The sequence below is a fragment of the Taurulus bubalis genome (assembly GCF_910589615.1).
Source record: "Taurulus bubalis genome assembly, chromosome: 10".
NCBI classification, from domain to species: Eukaryota; Metazoa; Chordata; class Actinopteri; order Perciformes; family Cottidae; genus Taurulus; species Taurulus bubalis.
This window is the reverse complement of record NC_136598.1, coordinates 7,124,682-7,143,978: the sequence shown is the minus strand read 5'-3', so window position 1 is coordinate 7,143,978 and position 19,297 is coordinate 7,124,682. Positions and strand designations below refer to the sequence as shown.

At 42.5% G+C, this 19,297-nt stretch overlaps 2 protein-coding genes across 2 annotated transcripts; one reads left to right on the top strand and one right to left on the bottom strand.

Moving 5' to 3' along the window:
* Nucleotides 1–968: 968 nt before the first annotated feature.
* On the top strand, nucleotides 969–11,564 carry LOC306742114 (multidrug and toxin extrusion protein 1-like; the record flags this gene model as incomplete). The annotated part of the gene is made up of 23 exons (XM_079224455.1): nucleotides 969–1,079; nucleotides 1,277–1,378; nucleotides 1,629–1,697; nucleotides 1,773–1,921; nucleotides 2,263–2,305; nucleotides 2,438–2,482; nucleotides 2,608–2,705; nucleotides 3,658–3,817; nucleotides 3,964–4,065; nucleotides 4,156–4,224; nucleotides 4,300–4,448; nucleotides 4,565–4,607; nucleotides 4,683–4,727; nucleotides 8,560–8,657; nucleotides 8,743–8,840; nucleotides 9,708–9,821; nucleotides 9,894–9,961; nucleotides 10,074–10,182; nucleotides 10,480–10,555; nucleotides 10,889–10,958; nucleotides 11,057–11,189; nucleotides 11,343–11,437; nucleotides 11,514–11,564. The coding sequence occupies exons 1-23, from the start codon at nucleotides 972–974 to the stop codon at nucleotides 11,562–11,564; spliced, it is 2,094 nt and encodes a 697-aa protein (XP_079080581.1). The 5' UTR covers nucleotides 969–971.
* A 2,361-nt stretch (nucleotides 11,565–13,925) lies between these two features.
* On the bottom strand, nucleotides 13,926–18,164 carry LOC306742112 (multidrug and toxin extrusion protein 1-like; the record flags this gene model as incomplete). The annotated part of the gene is made up of 17 exons (XM_079224453.1): nucleotides 18,054–18,164; nucleotides 17,630–17,731; nucleotides 17,309–17,377; nucleotides 17,085–17,233; nucleotides 16,701–16,743; nucleotides 16,524–16,568; nucleotides 16,301–16,398; nucleotides 16,129–16,226; nucleotides 15,899–16,012; nucleotides 15,646–15,713; nucleotides 15,381–15,489; nucleotides 15,219–15,294; nucleotides 15,058–15,127; nucleotides 14,775–14,907; nucleotides 14,583–14,677; nucleotides 14,393–14,485; nucleotides 13,926–14,198 (listed from the first exon to the last, which is right to left on the bottom strand). Exons 1-17 carry the CDS (start codon nucleotides 18,159–18,161, stop codon nucleotides 13,926–13,928), a joined length of 1,743 nt encoding a protein of 580 aa, XP_079080579.1. The 5' UTR covers nucleotides 18,162–18,164.
* Nucleotides 18,165–19,297: the final 1,133 nt, after the last annotated feature.

Here is a 19,297-nt window from a genome sequence, read left to right as displayed (position 1 = left end):
GTTCTATTTAGTTGAATAAGAATATTAACAGTACGTCGTCTTTTCTTATCTAGCATGTAAGTGTTCCCATTGTCATGCTAAATGCTTATATGCTACTTACAGTGGCTGTAAATACTTGTAAGCAATGTAGACTAATTTAGATGAGCTCTGGGTGAAGAGTGGAAGAACAATTGTCCTCACACAGTACAAAGAGCACCCACTCACTTGACTACACTAAAAGTTAAGTATAATGAAGACATCAATATAAAGGGCTAGAACTCTGCCCGCATTGTCTGTATTTGGGTCCAAGGTCCCAGGTCATCAGGAGCAAAACACAAGTTTATACTATAAGGGTGGGGTTACTGTATGTTGATGGTTACTTTCCCAATGATCCCGTTCGGTACAATACTGAACAAATCCATCAATGTACAGTCTCGAAGTTCATGTCTCCATAAATATTTTTTCACAATCGCTATCCACTCTACTCTTTGAATCTCTCCTTGATCATTAAGTGTGATCGATACATTACATGTATTGTACTGAAACTGTAATCAATCACTAAACCCAAACTTTATTTCTGTTACTATTTCTAGCAAATAGGTTAATTGTTCCAAAATATGGGAAAAGGATTCATTATTGCATCCTCCATTAATGCCATTTTGGAAATGGTTTGTCTTTTGAGTGATGGAGACTACTAATCATTGAATCATTAACCAGATCTAACAGTAGTGATTGTGCTTTCAGTATTAAACCACTTAAAGATTAAAACATTCTTGCCTTTATGTCATCCATTTTAGTCTTTGTTGTGATTGCAAGCTTTTTTTTCCTTCTTGTTTTTCCACTATCTACGTTGTTTCAGCTGGCTTTGGCTTCATGCCAAGGCCCGCTGAGCAAAGATTTCTCTCCTCTCTAATATTATCTCCAAGACCGTGAGATAAAAGACAGACACTCCAGCAGCAGAAGGATCTTCTTGAACATTTTGTCCTGCAGACATGGAGGGGTCCAGTGACAAGCTTTTCTGCTGCAGGTGGATGCGCCACAGAGTTCCCCTGGCCCACAGAGAGGAACTGTACCACATCCTGAGGATGACTGGCCCTCTGGTAAGGATTAATACTGTTTAAATACCTTCCTCCATCCAGTCAACCAAAGGCAGTGCTTGCTTAGGACAGTGTGATGGCTCACTTGCAAAGAGAGACATGCTAATTAATTGCAACTCATGTTTCTTTTCAATTTACAATGTATCCTCTGTGAGCTGGTAACCGTATCAACTGGACATTGTCGATGTTTGTCTTTCTAGCTGCTCTCTCGAATCCTCCATTACCTGCTCCCATTTGTGATCACAATGTTCTGTGGGCGTCTGGGAAATGAAGTGATGGCTGGCTATGGATTAGCTTCTGCTGTAAGTGGTCACCTGTATGCTCCATAGACTTGTGGAGGCTAGCATGAGGGAATGAAAGGTGGAAATGTAATTTCAAGGGACAACATTAAATAGTAGCTATAAACTCACCTTCTCAATATTCAACAATTGTCTTACAAGTATGATGATTTAATCAATATGTAGTATAGTTACTGTTATGAGTCATATAAATATTGGTTACATCAGAGTGTATGCGTCAGACTCATTCAAGTTTGTTTCATATTCATTCCAGACCATTAATATTACTACTGCAGCAACGGGATATGGTCTGGGACTGGCATGCGATACTTTGGTGTCTCAGGTTTGGAAAGATTGTTTATTATCCACTCCTATTTATTAATGCACCCCTTTCTAAAATGTGTATTATGTTGTGCAGACATTTGGTGGCAAGAACCTGCTGCGGGTGGGAGTGATCCTTCAGCGGGGCGTCATCATCCTTCTGTTGTTCTGCCTGCCTTGCTGGGGTCTGCTCATCAATGCCCAGGCCATCCTGTTATGTCTCGGCCAGAGCCCTGAGGTGACCAGGTACAGCACCAAACATGCCATGATTCTATCGCTAGCACTACAGGGGATGTGGGTGTGTTTAACCTTTGGAAGTCGAGACCTTTACCTACGTAAAACAAAACAAAAAATCTCTTCATTCAAATCATATCTGGTCCCCACAGATTCAATGTATTGCCCTCATTCTGCTCCGGTATTTTTTGTATCTCTTTCAAGCATGAATTATGACAACCATGGTCAGAATTATATTTTTTAAATGTTTCTTTAAATGGAAAATTGTCTGTGGCTAAATGGCAGTGAAAATAAATGAGACTTAACGAACATTGCATATTTTCTTAGATGTGCTTCTTTTATTATTATTTCAGAATAGCCCAGCTGTATATTACAGGCTTCCTTCCTGCAGTACCAGTGAGTCCTACCTTTTCGCTCACCTTTCAGCAACAATACAACATGTTTTTCTATATCTGTTTCGTAGTATTAGTTCTCAATAAGCTTCTAAATACATTTTAAACACCTAACTTAAATCATCTTTCTTTGTAGGCAATGTTTCTACAGCATCTCCAGGTGTCTTACCTGCAGAACCAGGTGCATTGCTGTCTTAAACCCAAGTCCAGTTAGCCCTCTGTATCATCTTAATTTAGTAAATGTTCTAAATTGTATTCAGTCTAATTGAATAAGTGGCGGTAATAATCAGATTTTTGTGTACTCAGGGTATAATACTGCCACAAATGTACGCTGCTGCCATGGCAAACATAGCAAACGTTGTGACGAACTACATCTTTCTTTACTGGCTGGATCTGGGTGTTAAGTAGGTGTACTCACACACCATTTTAGATCTGATTAAAACACACACACACACACACACACACACACACACACACACACACACACACACACACACACAAAACAAGTGAATTAATAGTAGTAGTAGTTTGATTTCACTGTTTTCTGTTAGCATTTCAATTTTACTCTCCGCTTTTCTTTTTTCAGCAACCGTCTACTCGCCTTGTGATCAGCTCCGACCAATCCTCAGTCCTGGGGAAACTGAAAGTCAATGGCCCAGTTCCAGTGTCCCCCTAAGGCCTGAAACCCTGAACCCTCAGGGACTTACTGACCTCACCTGTTAACTGGTGTAAATATGGTACAGCACTACAGCGTCAAAATATATGATGTACACTTGTGGGTATTTATTTTATACTTTTTGATTTGAACATCTTCCAGGCTCTTTCCATCAAAAGATGAGAGGTCATTTCAAATAATCTATTAAAATAGAAATGTTTATACCTTAATGTTGTTGTGTAAATGTAATTTGCCAGGCTGTGCCCTCCATGCTTCCACTGGTAACTGCGTGTTTAATGACACATTGCAGGGAATTGTGGGTAATTCACACGGGCAAAGTCTGCATCTAATGCTAACTAACAGAAAGGGTTCACAAAGGGCTCAACGTGCCTGCGAGACACTCGAGGAGTTGACAGTGACACGGCCCTAAAACCATCACCGGTTTTACTCAAAATCCGTGTGTGATTGAGTGTTTGAGATTGGATCACTGTGTCCGACTTGAGGCCGAACGTTTAAGGACAATGAACCATATGCTTTGAGGCCGCCACAGCCACTCAAAAGATGTGACTCACCGGAAGTGACTAACAGGCGCCACTTCCACGTGCTCGCTTAAAAGCACATTTTTACAACACCTTACATCATTCAACACACTTGGAAAAGACTCCCGACCGAGCTGGAGGCGCCCTGACGGACACACGCAGCCGCGAACGGAGCAGAAACCACCGAGTCATGGAGAGCAGCGCGCCGAGCCCAGCTCTGTCTTCATGGAGGGAAGCTTTTACACTGCGGCGGATCCGCATGCTGGTCCCTGTTGGCTTCAAGACCGAAATAAGAGAGTTGTGTAAACTCGCTGGACCAGTGGTACGTAGCCTGTATTTAATGTACTCTCTGTGTCCAATCATTGCTCATCTCAATGAAACAATTTCAATGAAAAATGACTAATGAAGCCCACTAAATTGTCAGTTACTAATCACTATGTTTCTATCATTTTGATTTGATCTCATCAGGTTATTGCCCAGCTCATGGTGTTTGCAGTGAGTCTCGTCAGTACTATTTTCTGTGGCCATCTGGGGACGACAGAGCTGGCAGGGGTGTCTTTGGCTATCTCAGTAAGTTCAGGATCGGAATGTTCTCACAGTGAAAGACACGCCAGTAAAGCAACAGAACATAATCCATCAATGTTTGTGTTGTATCCTCAGGTTATTAATGTTACAGGTGTATCTATTGGAGTTGGTTTGGCTTCAGCATGTGATACTCTGATTTCTCAGGTATGAGCCTCGCACACTAATTTCCATTTGATAAAATGAGTATTGATAAGATAACAAAATGCTCTTTGGTTTTAGACCTTTGGGAGCAATAACCTCATGAGAGTCGGGGTCATTCTTCAGCGGGCAATCCTCATTTTGTTACTGGCGTGTTTCCCCTGTTGGGCCATCCTCGTGAACACAGAGGCCATTCTGTTGGCGGTCAAACAGGAGCCTGAGGTGGCCAGGTAAGCTGTATCCCAACACGCATGTCTTCTTCCGCTTTATTGATTCATTTAATATATGTATGTATTTTTAAAGAGCGTGTGTTTTTTGTTAATGTTGATGGTGAATCTCTTTTTAGGATGTCTCAGATGTACGTGAATATCTTTATGCCAGCACTTCCTGTAAGTATTTAAAAATGGGAATAAACTGTTCTCAAAAACGAATTGATTCATTGATATTCTTTTTTTTCTGTTTAGGCTACATTCATGTATTCATTACAAGCAAGATATCTGCAAAACCAGGTAAGGTCCATTATTATTCAACATTAAGTAACTGAGGAGTTGAAATAAGGACCATGTAGGATGACTACATGAAAGGGTCGCATTATAGCCTGTGAATTGCTTCCTCGTGTCCACATCAGGGTAAAAGGCTTATATTTATTTGTTTACAGTGTTGCTGTTATGTTTAATGTGAAATTCTTGCAATTCTTGCAATTCTTCTTGCAAGATGGCGCCAAAGATGGCTGCCTCGGTTGGTCGGTGCTCTCTGTTTTTGTGTTGCATACTGTTTTCGGCTGCGATTTCTGGATCTCTTTCACCAGAGATGCACTTATTAACATCAGGGGATTAACTCCAGTGGATTTATTTCCAACTTTTTTAACTGTGGCAGCCACACTGGACATTATTGTGAAAGATGCGCTCACCTTGGCTCACGCAGTGAGACGCCGCAGGAGAGGAAAACGCGCCGGCGCGCTCGTCCGTCTCCGTAAACGTGGATCTCGTACAGCGCTGCCGGGAATATTTCTCTCCAACGTCCGCTCACTGTGCAACAAACTGGACGAACTCCAGCTTCTTGTAGGGAGAGACAGAGACTTTTCTTCCTCCTCCGTTCTATGCTTCACGGAGACCTGGCTCAGTGGATCGATACCGGACTCCGCGCTCCAGCTGGCTGGCTTCCAGCTGTTCAGAGCGGACCGCGACACGGAGCTCTCCGGCAAGGCGAAGGGCGGAGGAATCTGTTTCTACTTCAACAACGGCTGATGTAACGACGTAACAGTGATTCTACAGTACTGTTCGCCAGAGCTGGAATCCCTCATCATCCACCTCAAACCCTTCTACTCCCCACGTGAGTTCGCTTCATTCATCCTGGTTGGTGTTTACATGCCGCCGCAGGCCAATGCGCAGGACGCACAGCGGACACTCGCCGAGCAGATACGGTGTGTGGAGCGGACCTACCCGGACTCCTTAGTTATTGTCCTTGGGGACTTTAACAAAGGTAAACTCAGCCACGAACTCCCTGAATACAGACAGTTTATTAAATGCCCTACTAGAGAGAAGAGCATTCTGGACCACTGCTACACCACAATCAGTGGGGCTTATCACGCCGTTCCACGCGCTGCACTGGGAAACTCTGACCACGCCATGGTTCACCTGATTCCCTCATACAGGCAGAAACTAAAGCTCTGCAAACCTGTGGTGAGGAAATTTAAGAAGTGGACCAGTGAGGCTCTGGAGGATCTTCGGGCGTGCCTGGATTGTTCCGACTGGGATGTATTCAGGTCTGCCACTAACCGTCTGGATGAGTACACAGAGGCTGTAACTTCATACATCCGCTTCTGTGAGGACAGCTGTATCCCAACCAGCTCCAGGGTGAGTTATAACAATGACAAACCCTGGTTTACAGTGCAACTCAGGAAGCTACGGCTGCAAAAGGACCAGGCATTCAGGAGTGGGGACAAGGACTTGTATACAGAGTCAAAATACAGGTTTAGCAAGGCGGTGAGAGATGCTAAACGACTGTACTCTGAGAAACTGCAACAACAGCTATCAGCAAGTGACTCTGCTTCTGTCTGGAGAGGGCTCAGGCAGATCACCAGCTGCAAGCCGAAAACCCCCCACGCCATGAACGACCTCCGCCTGGCAGACGAGCTGAATAAGTTCTACTGTCGCTTTGATAGACAATGGAGCAGTCCTGACGCCATCCCCTACAGGCCCATCAGCCAGCCACAACCCATCAGCCCACCCTCCCCAGTCCATCAGGGCTTCACGCCTCTCTACCACCGCCCTCCCCAGTGACGACCCTCACTATTCTGGAGAGGGGCGTCAACAGACTGTTTAAAAAACAAAACCCCCGCAAAGCAGCGGTCCCGGACTCAGTCTCCCCCTCCACCCTGAAGCACTGTGCCGATCAGCTGTCTCCGGTGTTCACAGGGATCTTCAACACCTCCCTGGAGACATGTCACGTTCCAGCCTGCTTCAAGGCCTCCACCATCATCCCCGTCCCCAAGAAACCCAGGATCACAGGACTCAATGACTACAGGCCCGTCGCCCTGACCTCTGTGGTCATGAAGTCCTTTGAGCGCCTGGTCCTGTCCCACCTCAAAACCCTGACTGACCCACTCCTGGACCCTCTGCATTTTGCCTACAGTGTTCAACAGGTAGTCAACATGGGCCTCCACCACATCCTCCAGCATCTGGACTCCCCAGGAAACTACGCCAGGATCCTGTTTGTGGACTTCAGCTCTGCCTTCAACACCATCATCCCGTCTCTGCTGCAGGACAAGCTCTCCCAGCTACACGTGCCCGACTCCACCTGCAGGTTGATCACAGACTTCCTGACTGACAGGAAGCAGCACGTGAAGCTGGGGAAGCACGTCTCAGGCTCTCAGACCATCAGCACCGGTTCCCCCCAAGGCTGCGTTCTTTCCCCGCTGCTCTTCTCCCTGTATACCAACAGCTGCACCTTCAGTCACCAGTCCGTCAAGCTCCTGAAGTTCGCGGATGACACCAACCTCATTGGACTCATCTCTGGTGGGGACGAGTCTGCCTACAGGTGGGGGACTGACCACCTGGAGACCTGGTGCAGCCAGAACAACCTGGAGCTCAACGCTCTGAAGACAGTGTAGGTGGTTGTGGACTTCAGAAAGAATGCAGCCCCACCCGCCCCTCTCATCCTGTGTGACTCCCCCGTCAACGCTGTGGAGTCCTTCCGCTTCCTGGGCTCCATCATTTCCCAGGACCTCAAGTGGGAGCTGAACATCAGCTCCATCACAAAGAAGGCCCAGCAAAGGATGTTCTTCCTGAGGCAGCTGAGGAAATTCAACCTGCCGAAGACAATGATGGTGCAGTTCTACACTGCCATCGTTGAGTCCATCCTCTGCTCCTCCATCTCCGTCTGGCACGCTGCAGCCACTGCCAAGGACAAGGCCAGGCTGCAGCGCATCATCCGCTCTGCTGAGAGGGTGATTGGCTGCAATTTGCCATCCCTACAGGTCCTGTCCACTTCCAGGACACTGAAGCGGGCAAGAAAGATCGCAGCTGACCCCTCTCACCCTGGACACAACCTGTTTGTGTCCCTCCCCTCTGGCAGGAGGCTGAGGTCCATCAGGACTAAGACCTCACGCCACACTAACAGTTTCTTCCCGTCGGCAGTCGGGCTCATCAACAGAGCCCGGGTTCCCCACTGACTGACTCTACCATCACAGGACTATTCTCGGACCATTTATTTTTATTCCTTTCTCTCCTCTTACCGGTCACTCCACTGCACAATTCATATTTAAACACTCATGCCACATACACTTAACTTTAACTTAAACTGTGTGCCTGAGAGTCGGCTAATCCTGACCACACAAACTCGGCGCCATCCAAACTCACCAAGGCCAGATGACGAATGTATCTTATGTCTGACTGGCTGACCCTCTTCCTTGGAGACATTAATGTGCATAAAGACTCTGTTAAACCGTTTCTCGTGGTTAGACCCCTGAACCGTCTGTGGGTGATTCATTCAGCTGAATTATGCCAAGTGTCTGTTAAATAAATACTTAAAGACATTTAAGAGTTTTCACATCACAGTTGTTTCTCCAAAGCAAATTTAAAAAGGTTGATTTCCACCACACAAAACACATGCACTTCTTTCCTGTCCAGGTGCTGAATCCCAAAACGGTACCATAAATTCTGTAAATGTATCCCAAGGACTTACCAACACTATATAATGGCCCATTTTTATTTGTATTTTACTAGGCCCTTTATCTGGTCCAAAGGTATCTAATCAGATGTCTTCTGTATGTTGATGCCCTCCATTCATTCTCACTTTACCCGTGTCTAATCTGAATAATATGTGGCTCTCCTCTTTTAGGGCATCATATGGCCACAGGTAATCACAGGCGTTGTGGTCAATCTTCTTAACGCTCTCATCAACTACGTCTTCCTTTACCTATTAATGCTGGGAGTAGCGTGAGTATTGCCTGTTGACTCTTTCAGTAACACAATTATTGCTTGTATCACATAACCAATATCATGCAACAAAATACTGTTACAGAGGTTCTGCTGTTGCCAACACCATTTCGCAGTTCACCATGGCTTCAACTCTCTATGCTTACATCATGTGGAAAGGTCTTCACAAGGCGACCTGGGGAGGTGAGAACCATCTTTACATTGGAGGACCGTGAGCCTGCATGAAACTCAAAGGAAGGAGGCTCAAACAAACATCTACTTCATTGTGTTGAAGGAGTTTCAAGAGCACTGTACACCCATCTTCAGAGACAAACTACTATCCATTCAAGGCTGTGTGTGCAATTAGTCAGTAATGCCTAGAAGAACCACAACACAGTGAAGGCTTTGTGTGGTTAAGTTCTTTAACTCGGTGGTTCTCCACCTTTTTTCAGTGCTGTACCCCCTGTGGCAGTACCCCCTAACCAGCACAAAGCATTTTTGGTTGGCTTTTTTGTTTTGTTTTTATACATATTAGTGTCTGCTTTAATAAAGAATATATACAATTCAGTGTATTAACTTTTTTATTATTATTTTTTTTATCTATTTTATTAAATATTGATGAATTTACTATTTTCAAAGGATTTTTGAATTTATGCTAATTTTAAAAACATCTCACATACCTCCTTCACGTACCCCCAATTGAGAACCACTGCTGTATCTTATGGAGGAAAGTTTCCATTTCTCCCATCCCTCTTCCTCAACAGCAGTATAAAACATCTTCCATATTTGACATGCTGAGGGCACAAACTATGGTTTAGTTCAGAACCTGGGGCTTGTGTCACTACAAACATAAATACAAGCTCTTTGTCATTATCTTCCTTGCTTCCCTGTTTGTTTAAGACGTTTAAGAAGGTTGTGGTAGATTTATAATCTAACCATGTGCCCGTTCTGCCTATAAATTAACAAGAAAGCTCCCTGGAGTCGTTACAAATGTGATTGTTGAGACAAGGCACTGATATAATCTATATGTTATGTGTGAGTGATATAATGATTTATTATTTGACCACACAGGCTGGTCTAAAGAGTGCCTGCGGGACTGGGGCTCATACATCAACTTGGCCATTCCCAGCATGGTCATGATGTGTGTCGAGTGGTGGACGTATGAGATTGGAGGCTTTCTGGCAGGTAATGTCAATGTCCACTTTGTTGTTTAAAGCATTTCTGGTGTCAAATCTAACTGTCGTTTGTCATTGACAGGTCTAATAAGTGAGGTGGAGCTTGGAGCTCAAGCCGTTGTATATGAACTTGCTACTGTTGCATACATGGTAATCTTCCCCCGACCAAAATGAATATACTTGAAATTGTTATTGTGTCACATGAATCACCTATTTGCACACGCAGTGTAACGGCATGTTAAAGTTGCTGTTTTGTTCTTAGTTCCCTCTAGGTTTCAGTGTAGCAGGCAATGTAAGAGTTGGAAATGCCTTGGGAGCCGGAGACACGGAGCAGGCTAAGCTGTCTGCTAAACTGACTATATTCTGTGCAGGTTAGTAAACACCATTTTTATGCCATCTTCTAACAATAGCATGTATTTGGTGAGATTAAGGTGAGTTAATTCTTTTAATAATTGTGAAATAATTATATTTTCACTCGAGAAACTACTTCAGGAGTAGCTTTGAGCAAAAGGTTCTAGACCTTCTCCTGCAGAGCTTCTCCTTGGCCAACATTAGGAGACTGTGGTTGTTCTTTTGTGTGAATGTCAGTTTACAAAAAAATAAACTAATTTAGCATATTTTGTATGATGTAATCTGTGGAAAATGAAGTCTGTTACTCTTTACCACAGTGTCGGTCTCCGTATGTTTGTCCGTTCTCATTGGGAGCCTGAAGAACCATATCTCTTATGTCTTTACAGATGACGAGTGAGTATATCTTTAACGTGTTTTTCTAACCGCAACTATGTTTATTACTTTTTTTTTTTTGGAGGGGGTGTATTATGTTGAAATATACTTAAACAGTGTCAAGTCTTCTAGAGATAATCATCTCTTAAGTGACCTTTCAACATGACATGCACTACAGTGAACTTTGCCATCAAATTCTTTTCAACATTAACTGAAAATAAAATGTTACGCTCAATTTACTGATTTCTCTTTGCTCAACAATAATGTGTCGCAATATATAACCCACAAATCTCATGACATAACTTTTTTTTCTTACTATGTCAAACTGTTAATTTTGAGTCTCTATTCCGTCAGACAAATACGGAACAGGGTTGCTGATGTCGTAGTTTTATATGCACCATTCGTCCTCCTGGATACAGTATCGGTAAGTATCTCTGAAATTCACATCCAAACAAGATCCCTTGATACACTAACATATTATTACATTGTCTAACCACCTCTTTATTGTGTTTGCACGACTAGGCGTCCTCGGGAGGTATTATAAGAGGAGCTGGTAAACAGAAGATTGGGGCTATTTGCAACATTTTGGGATATTATGGGATTGGTTTTCCCATTGGCGTGTCGCTGATGTTTGCAGCCAAAATGGGAATCACGGGTAAGATTTACGGCATGTTTTTTAGCCTTAAGCTGTTAGTTTTTGCCACTAACTGGTAATTTTTAATGTTTTGTCCCCAAAGTCTTTTTTTAGTAAGAGCTCTGACACGGCATAACTTAAAGCTAAATATGTAAAATTCTTTATTTCCCTCAGGTCTGTGGTGGGGCTTGTTTACCTGCGTGTTTCTGCAGTCTTCATTCCTAATTATCTACCTAATAAAAATGAACTGGGGGAAAGTTACAGTCGAGGTCAGTATTCAGAGGTACATCTTCCCGTCAGACTACTTCTTTATGAATACAAGTTCACACATTGTTTTTCTTCCAGGCTCAAATCAGAGCGGGAGTGTGTGAGAAGTTCACAGACACAAGTAAGTAAAACATTTGATCCTGCTAGGGACAAATACAAAATGTATCTTGTTCAGCAAGGGAAATGATTAATTCTTTCCCGAGCCAGTTTAGACTATAAGACATGTAGTTGAATGGTGGCATATTGCTTAAAACAATGCATGTACTCCTCTAGCACATTTTTTAAATTCATGAAAAAGCTCTATATCCTTGTAAAACTATAGACTGTGTGTGTATGTATGTATGTATGTATGTATAAAATTAATGAATTGCATGTATCCAGGTCCCCAACCGGATGATCCAGAGAACTCACCAGGGCAAACGGACACTGTGGACCTGGTTCTCCCTGAGGAGGAACTAGCAGTAAAAATAGTGAAGGAGACACTCTCTTTCAGGACTCTGGTTCTGTATAGAGGCCTCATTCTGGCTCTCATGCTTTTAATCCTGGCTGCTGGAATCATTCTTAACTTGCTGGTCACTAACTTGATGAGATGACCACAAGCAAAGTCTATTGTATTAAGTGAAGTACCTCCTTAGCCACGAGTGCACATTATGATGCAGCTGTTTGCATTGCAGGATGTCAAAGCAGGGCATGCAGAAGGAAGACACACATGCAGATGTGCAGACAGTAGACAGAGCACAGAGGGAGACAATGTTTGTGTTTAATGCATTATATTGTGGTTATTTTTGCTTTCTTAAAGGAACAACAATATATTTAATGTATGAAATAACAAAAAAGAAGGGTAAATATTGGAAATGCTTTTGAGAGATTGAGATGGCTCAGAAGTTTTTAAAACGGATGCAGAGTTGGCATATTGTATGTACCTGATTCAATATATATATTAAAAATAAAACGATACAAGGCAAATTGAAGTACTCTTATTTTACCCTATAGAACTTCTCATAAAATGAAAAAACGCTATCATGGCTCAAAATCAGGTGGAAAAATTAGGGAATCGTTAATGAAGCATGATTAAAATAATAATAATGGAGCTATGAACTTGTTAGTGATCTAAACCCCTGTGTGGTTTTCGGGTCTGTGGGACCCGTTTTCATTTTTTTTATCAAAAGAAAAATGATTTAATTATTTTTACAAACGCAGACTCATTGGCCTTGGCTCATTTTCTGTAAAGAACATACATCAGAACAAATTCTCAATGACCACACACTGTACATCCACTACACATGTATATTACATACAGGATGTTCGGGTCCACTGATAATAAGAGTGGAAATTGCAGGTCCTGTGTACCTTCACTCTGTCCTCCTGTCCCTGTCTGGGCCTGTTTATGGAGAGTCTGTGGTTGTGTTGTGTGAGTTTTGTTTTAAACTCCTGCCGTTCCCGCACAAGGTTGCAACATCCATCCATCCATCCATCCATCCATTTTCATCCACTTATCCGGGGTTGGGTCGCGGTGGCAGCAGGCCCAGCAGGCCGACCCAGGCTTCCCTCTCATTTACCAGTTCATTCCGGGGGATCCCGAGGCATTTCCAGGCCAGCCGGGAGATATAATCCCTCCAGCGTGTCCTGGGTCTCCTACCAGTTGGACATGCCTGGAAAACCTCTAATGGGAGGCGTCCTGATTCGATGCCCGATCCACCTCAGCTGACTCCTTTCGACACGAAGGAGCAGCGGCTCAACTCCAAGCTCCCTCCTGATGTCCGAGCTCCTTACCCCATCTCTAAGGCTGATCCCGGCCACCCTACGGAGGAAGCTCATTTCGGCCGCTTGAATCCGAGACCTCGTTCTTTCGGTCACGACTCATAGGTGAGGGTTGGGACTGCAGCTAGCAGGTGAAGGAATATGGATGATCTGATCTCAGGGTTCTATGGTCTGACCTCAAGGCTCTGATCTCGGGGTAGTGTGGATGGTGGAGTGACAGTGTTGCTCTTGTCGTAGGTGTCATGTGTTTGTTCTGGTCTATGTTGATGCTCATACCTTGATTTTAATTGATTTTCTTTTTTTATTACATTTCATACAAAATGAAAAAAACGAGTAGCACATTAATTCATACATGTGATCTAACAAAGGTAAAGGACAAATATTAACCATATATGCTGTTTATTATGCTTGTAATTGGAATGAAGTAAACATCTGTTGAGTATTTTAACATACAATTGTGTGATTGTGTTGAATAAAACAAATTAAAAAATGCAGCGGGTCCACCAAACCCACGAACACTGTCTGAATAACCAAAACATGAACACCACACAAGGGTTAATGGAGCCTGGAAAGTAATACGGCCAGCAGCCACTGAACTGCAACTTCGGAGTGTATATCTTTAAAGCGCTGTCCTTTTGTTTTTAGGATCTAGTGAACTAAAAGATTGTTGTACTTCATTGTCAAAGTACAATGTTGCGCTCGTCTTCTATTCATGACAGTGCAGTGTCCTCAGCCCGGCATGTTTTGATGAGTTTGATTAGTATATGTCATATTGATCCAGTCCAAAGTGAAGTTGGCCTCTGAAGGCCGGGTCTCTGGTAAGGGCACCAGGAAGTGCACAGTCGCTCCCGCAGCCAGAAGTGCAACTGCTGCAAAAACAATGAGGCCTCGTCTGAGGATCAGCTGAGTAGTGGAGAGACGGACAACCTTCTGCTGGACCACATGTCCACCCTGTGTCTCCGTGTTCTCGTCAGTGCCCACAGACATGTAGCCTTCCACTAACTTGGGAGACAGAAATGGAGCATTACTTTATTTTGTTGAGTCATATGAAAAGTGAACAATGTCAAAGGATAGCAAAAACTTAATAATAGAGTCATATAAATGCCAATTGACAAGATGAAACAAGCTGTGGAAATATATTTAGATGTTGTTGCTAATATTATGTTTAGCAGACCACTTACGCTCCCATGGCTCACTGTCTGTTCAACAGTGTTGTTACCCGCAGCGTCTGACAGGGCAGCTGTGCTTAATACCATCATGGGAGTGTTTTTCTGTGCTCTGTTTAAAGCCTGCAAACAAATACAAACAGAAACCAAACCGTCTTATTTCTCTGATCTTACATGCAACAAATAGCAAATAGAGATTCTGAGGCCTCGCTGAACATACCTCCTCTGTCATTCTCTCCCAGTTCAGCCTGAAGATGACAATGATGTAGAAGGTGCATAGTAAAATGGCACCAATGAGCAGTCCCAGCCAAAAACCTGCAATTATACAGTTAAAAGCAGGCTTGGCATAAAGATTTAAAAAAAAAAACTTCTCATTGGAAATGAAAAATGACAATTCACTTAATACAATTACCTAAAATTCTCAGTTTTGTAACAAAAGTTAAAGTAATGCTCAGTGGAAGTCCGATGCAGTAGAATCCAATAAAGTTGCCCACGGCTGGTATCTTCTGTTTTCCCGTGCCCAAGAAGATGCCTGAGCACACGCACTAGAATGTAAAGAGATGTATCTCTAATTATTATGCAGTCTTACTCCATTGGCCATTTACTTATTCTTGTCTTGTTATATTTTATTATATTTGGCTAATTCAATATGCAAATATATTTGATGTGCTTTCAAGAATAACTGTTACACTCACCATAAGAGCATCAAAGAACTGAAGCAAACAGTAGACATTCATCAGGTGTGAAACCAGACCAATGATCTTCCTGAAACAGGATTTTATAGTTAACATGTATTTTTTTAGGCCAATATTTCCAATTAGGGTTACTAAAAGAAAGTGCAGCTGCAGAGACTCACTCATCAGCAGTGAAGATGTATCCAATCATTGATTTAGTAGAGCCAAGCACAAGACCTTCAACAACTGCAATGGTCCCTGGAAACAAGTGGATGTAAAGAAATCAAACATCAAATGCTGCTTTATTGATTGAGGCTACATTAACAGAATGTGCTTAAACTGACCTGCAAGAGCGAGTGACATCTTGCAGGTGAGGATGGCCCTGGCAGTGTCTCCGGCACCGAGAGCATTGCCCACACGGGCGCATGCTGCAGCTTGTATACCAAGAGGGAACTGTGGATTCATCGTTATTTTTTTTTAAGTATGAAAGAGAGTCAGCTCTGTGAGTGATAACAAGTAAAAGGACTCGAGGTGAACAAACCTTGAGTTTATTATGTTTAGACAAAAGTTTTAACGTGAGAATATCACACTCTGACTTGTTGTTAGTACCATGAAGGTAAGACAAGCCACCGTTATCACAACATGCTGGGCTGCAAGTTCGTCTTCACTCAGCATTCCTGATCGTCAGAGACAAAGAAGAAATTTGTATTGTTTGCTGATTTGATTAAATCAATGATCTTAGAGTTAGGCTTAAATAACACAGGTCAGTACTGCTCAGTGTTTAAGAAGAAAGTCATGACTTAAAGTTATTATCCGGTATGTTCAAAACAAATGTCTTAACATTGTATAAGACTTGGATTACCTGCAAAGAATCCGCCAAACTCATAAAGCCACCACTCAAAGCATTTCATTAATGTACTGGGGAAGGCCAGTTTCATGTAGGAGCCCCACCCCTGCAGTGATTCCACAGACCAGCCTGCAGGGGGAGAGAGAAACTTATTAAAGTGCAGGAAAAATCTTGGAAGATGAACAAAGTGGACCATAAGATCATCGGGTCACCATAAATATCTGCTAAATATAACTGTCCCTCACCTCCCCATGTTTTCACATGGAGCTTCTTCCACCGAATGTAAGCAAACAGAAAAGCACAGATGTAAATCTGTGACAGAGCATTGGCTGCTGCAGATCCGCTGTAAAACAGAGAAGTTAATCAGTGTGTGTGTGTGTGTTTTAATCAGATCTAAAATGGTGTGAGTACACCTACTTAACACCCAGATCCATGCAGTAAAGAAAGATGTAGTTCGTCCCAACGTTTGCTATGTTTGCCATGGCAGCAGCGTACATTTGTGGCAGTATTATACCCTGAGTACACAAAAATCTGATTATTACCGCCACTTATTCAATTAGACTGAATACAATTTAGAACATTTACTAAATTAAGATGATACAGAGGGCTAACTGGACTTGGGTTTAAGACAGCAATGCACCTGGTTCTGCAGGTAAGACACCTGGAGATGCTGTAGAAACATTGCCTACAAAGAAAGATGATTTAAGTTAGGTGTTTAAAATGTATTTAGAAGCTTATTGAGAACTAATACTACGAAACAGATATAGAAAAACATGTTGTATTGTTGCTAAAAGGTGAGCGAAAAGGTAGGACTCACTGGTACTGCAGGAAGGAAGCCTGTAATATACAGCTGGGCTATTCTGAAATAACAATAAAAGAAGCACATCTAAGAAAATATGCAATGTTCGTTAAGTCTCATTTATTTTCACTGCCATTTAGCCACAGACAATTTTCCATTTAAAGAAACATTTAAAAAATATAATTCTGACCATGGTTGTCATAATTCATGCTTGAAAGAGACACAAAAAATACCGGAGCAGAATGAGGGCAATACATTGAATCTGTGGGGACCAGATATGATTTGAATGAAGAGATTTTTTGTTTTGTTTTACGTAGGTAAAGGTCTCGACTTCCAAAGGTTAAACACACCCACATCCCCTGTAGTGCTAGCGATAGAATCATGGCATGTTTGGTGCTGTACCTGGTCACCTCAGGGCTCTGGCCGAGACATAACAGGATGGCCTGGGCATTGATGAGCAGACCCCAGCAAGGCAGGCAGAACAACAGCAGGATGATGATGCCCCGCTGAAGGATCACTCCCACCCGCAGCAGGTTCTTGCCACCAAATGTCTGCACAACATAATACACATTTTAGAAAGGGGTGCATTAATAAATAGGAGTGGATAATAAACAATCTTTCCAAACCTGAGACACCAAAGTATCGCATGCCAGTCCCAGACCATATCCCGTTGCTGCAGTAGTAATATTAATGGTCTGGAATGAATATGAAACAAACTTGAATGAGTCTGACGCATACACTCTGATGTAACCAATATTTATATGACTCATAACAGTAACTATACTACATATTGATTAAATCATCATACTTGTAAGACAATTGTTGAATATTGAGAAGGTGAGTTTATAGCTTTACTATTTAATGTTGTCCCTTGAAATTACATTTCCACCTTTCATTCCCTCATGCTAGCCTCCACAAGTCTATGGAGCATACAGGTGACCACTTACAGCAGAAGCTAATCCATAGCCAGCCATCACTTCATTTCCCAGACGCCCACAGAACATTGTGATCACAAATGGGAGCAGGTAATGGAGGATTCGAGAGAGCAGCTAGAAAGACAAACATCGACAATGTCCAGTTGATACGGTTACCAGCTCACAGAGGATACATTGTAAATTGAAAAGAAACACAAGTTGCAATTAATTAGCATGGCTCTCTTTGCAAGTGAGCCATCACACTGTCCTAAGCAAGCACTGCCTTTGGTTGACTGATATGTGCTTCTAAATATCAGGCACAAGTTGTTTTTTACTTAACATTTCCAACCAAACACTCACTCTTCTGTCGTATGAATCAGGTTTTCAGCATGGACAGCCTCAATCCACACGATCCCTAACAGATGGAGGAAGGTATTTAAACAGTATCAATCCTTACCAGAGGGCCTGTCATCCTCAGGATGTGGTACAGTTCCTCTCTGTGGGCCAGGAGAACTCTGTGGCGCACCCACCTGCAGCAGAAAAGCTTGTCACTGGACCCCTCCATGTCTGCAGGACAAAATGTTCAAGAAGATCCTTCTGCTGCTGGAGTGTCTGTCTTTTATCTCACGGTCTTGGAGATAATATTAGAGAGGAGAGAAATCTTTGCTCAGCGGGCCTTGGCATGAAGCCAAAGCCAGCTGAAACAACGTAGATAGTGGAAAAACAAGAAGGAAAAAAAAAGCTTGCAATCACAACAAAGACTAAAATGGATGACATAAAGGCAAGAATGTTTTAATCTTTAAGTGGTTTAATACTGAAAACACAATCACTACTGTTAGATCTGGTTAATGATTCAATGATTAGTAGTCTCCATCACTCAAAAGACAAACCATTTCCAAAATGGCATTAATGGAGGATGCAATAATGAATCCTTTTCCCATATTTTGGAACAATTAACCTATTTGCTAGAAATAGTAACAGAAATAAAGTTTGGGTTTAGTGATTGATTACAGTTTCAGTACAATACATGTAATGTATCGATCACACTTAATGATCAAGGAGAGATTCAAAGAGGCAAAAGTAGAGTGGATAGCGATTGTGAAAAAATATTTATGGAGACATGAACTTCGAGACTGTACATTGATGGATTTGTTCAGTATTGTACCGAACGGGATCATTGGGAAAGTTAACCATCAACATACAGTAACCCCACCCTTATAGTATAAACTTGTGTTTTGCTCCTGATGACCTGGGACCTTGGACCCAAATACAGACAATGCGGGCAGAGTTCTAGCCCTTTATATTGATGTCTTCATTATACTTAACTTTTAGTGTAGTCAAGTGAGTGGGTGCTCTTTGTACTGTGTGAGGACAATTGTTCTTCCACTCTTCACCCAGAGCTCATCTAAATTAGTCTACATTGCTTACAAGTATTTACAGCCACTGTAAGTAGCATATAAGCATTTAGCATGACAATGGGAACACTTACATGCTAGATAAGAAAAGACGACGTACTGTTAATATTCTTATTCAACTAAATAGAACATGTTTTAAAATTGTTACAGACCATTATTTATTTTTGCCAACAGATGAGGGTTACACTTACAAATGCTCAAAAGATTCAGGGGGAACAAAAAAATAACTGAAGCTTTTATCACAGTTGACATGACACAAGAGGTGGGAGAAAAAAGGAGAAAGACC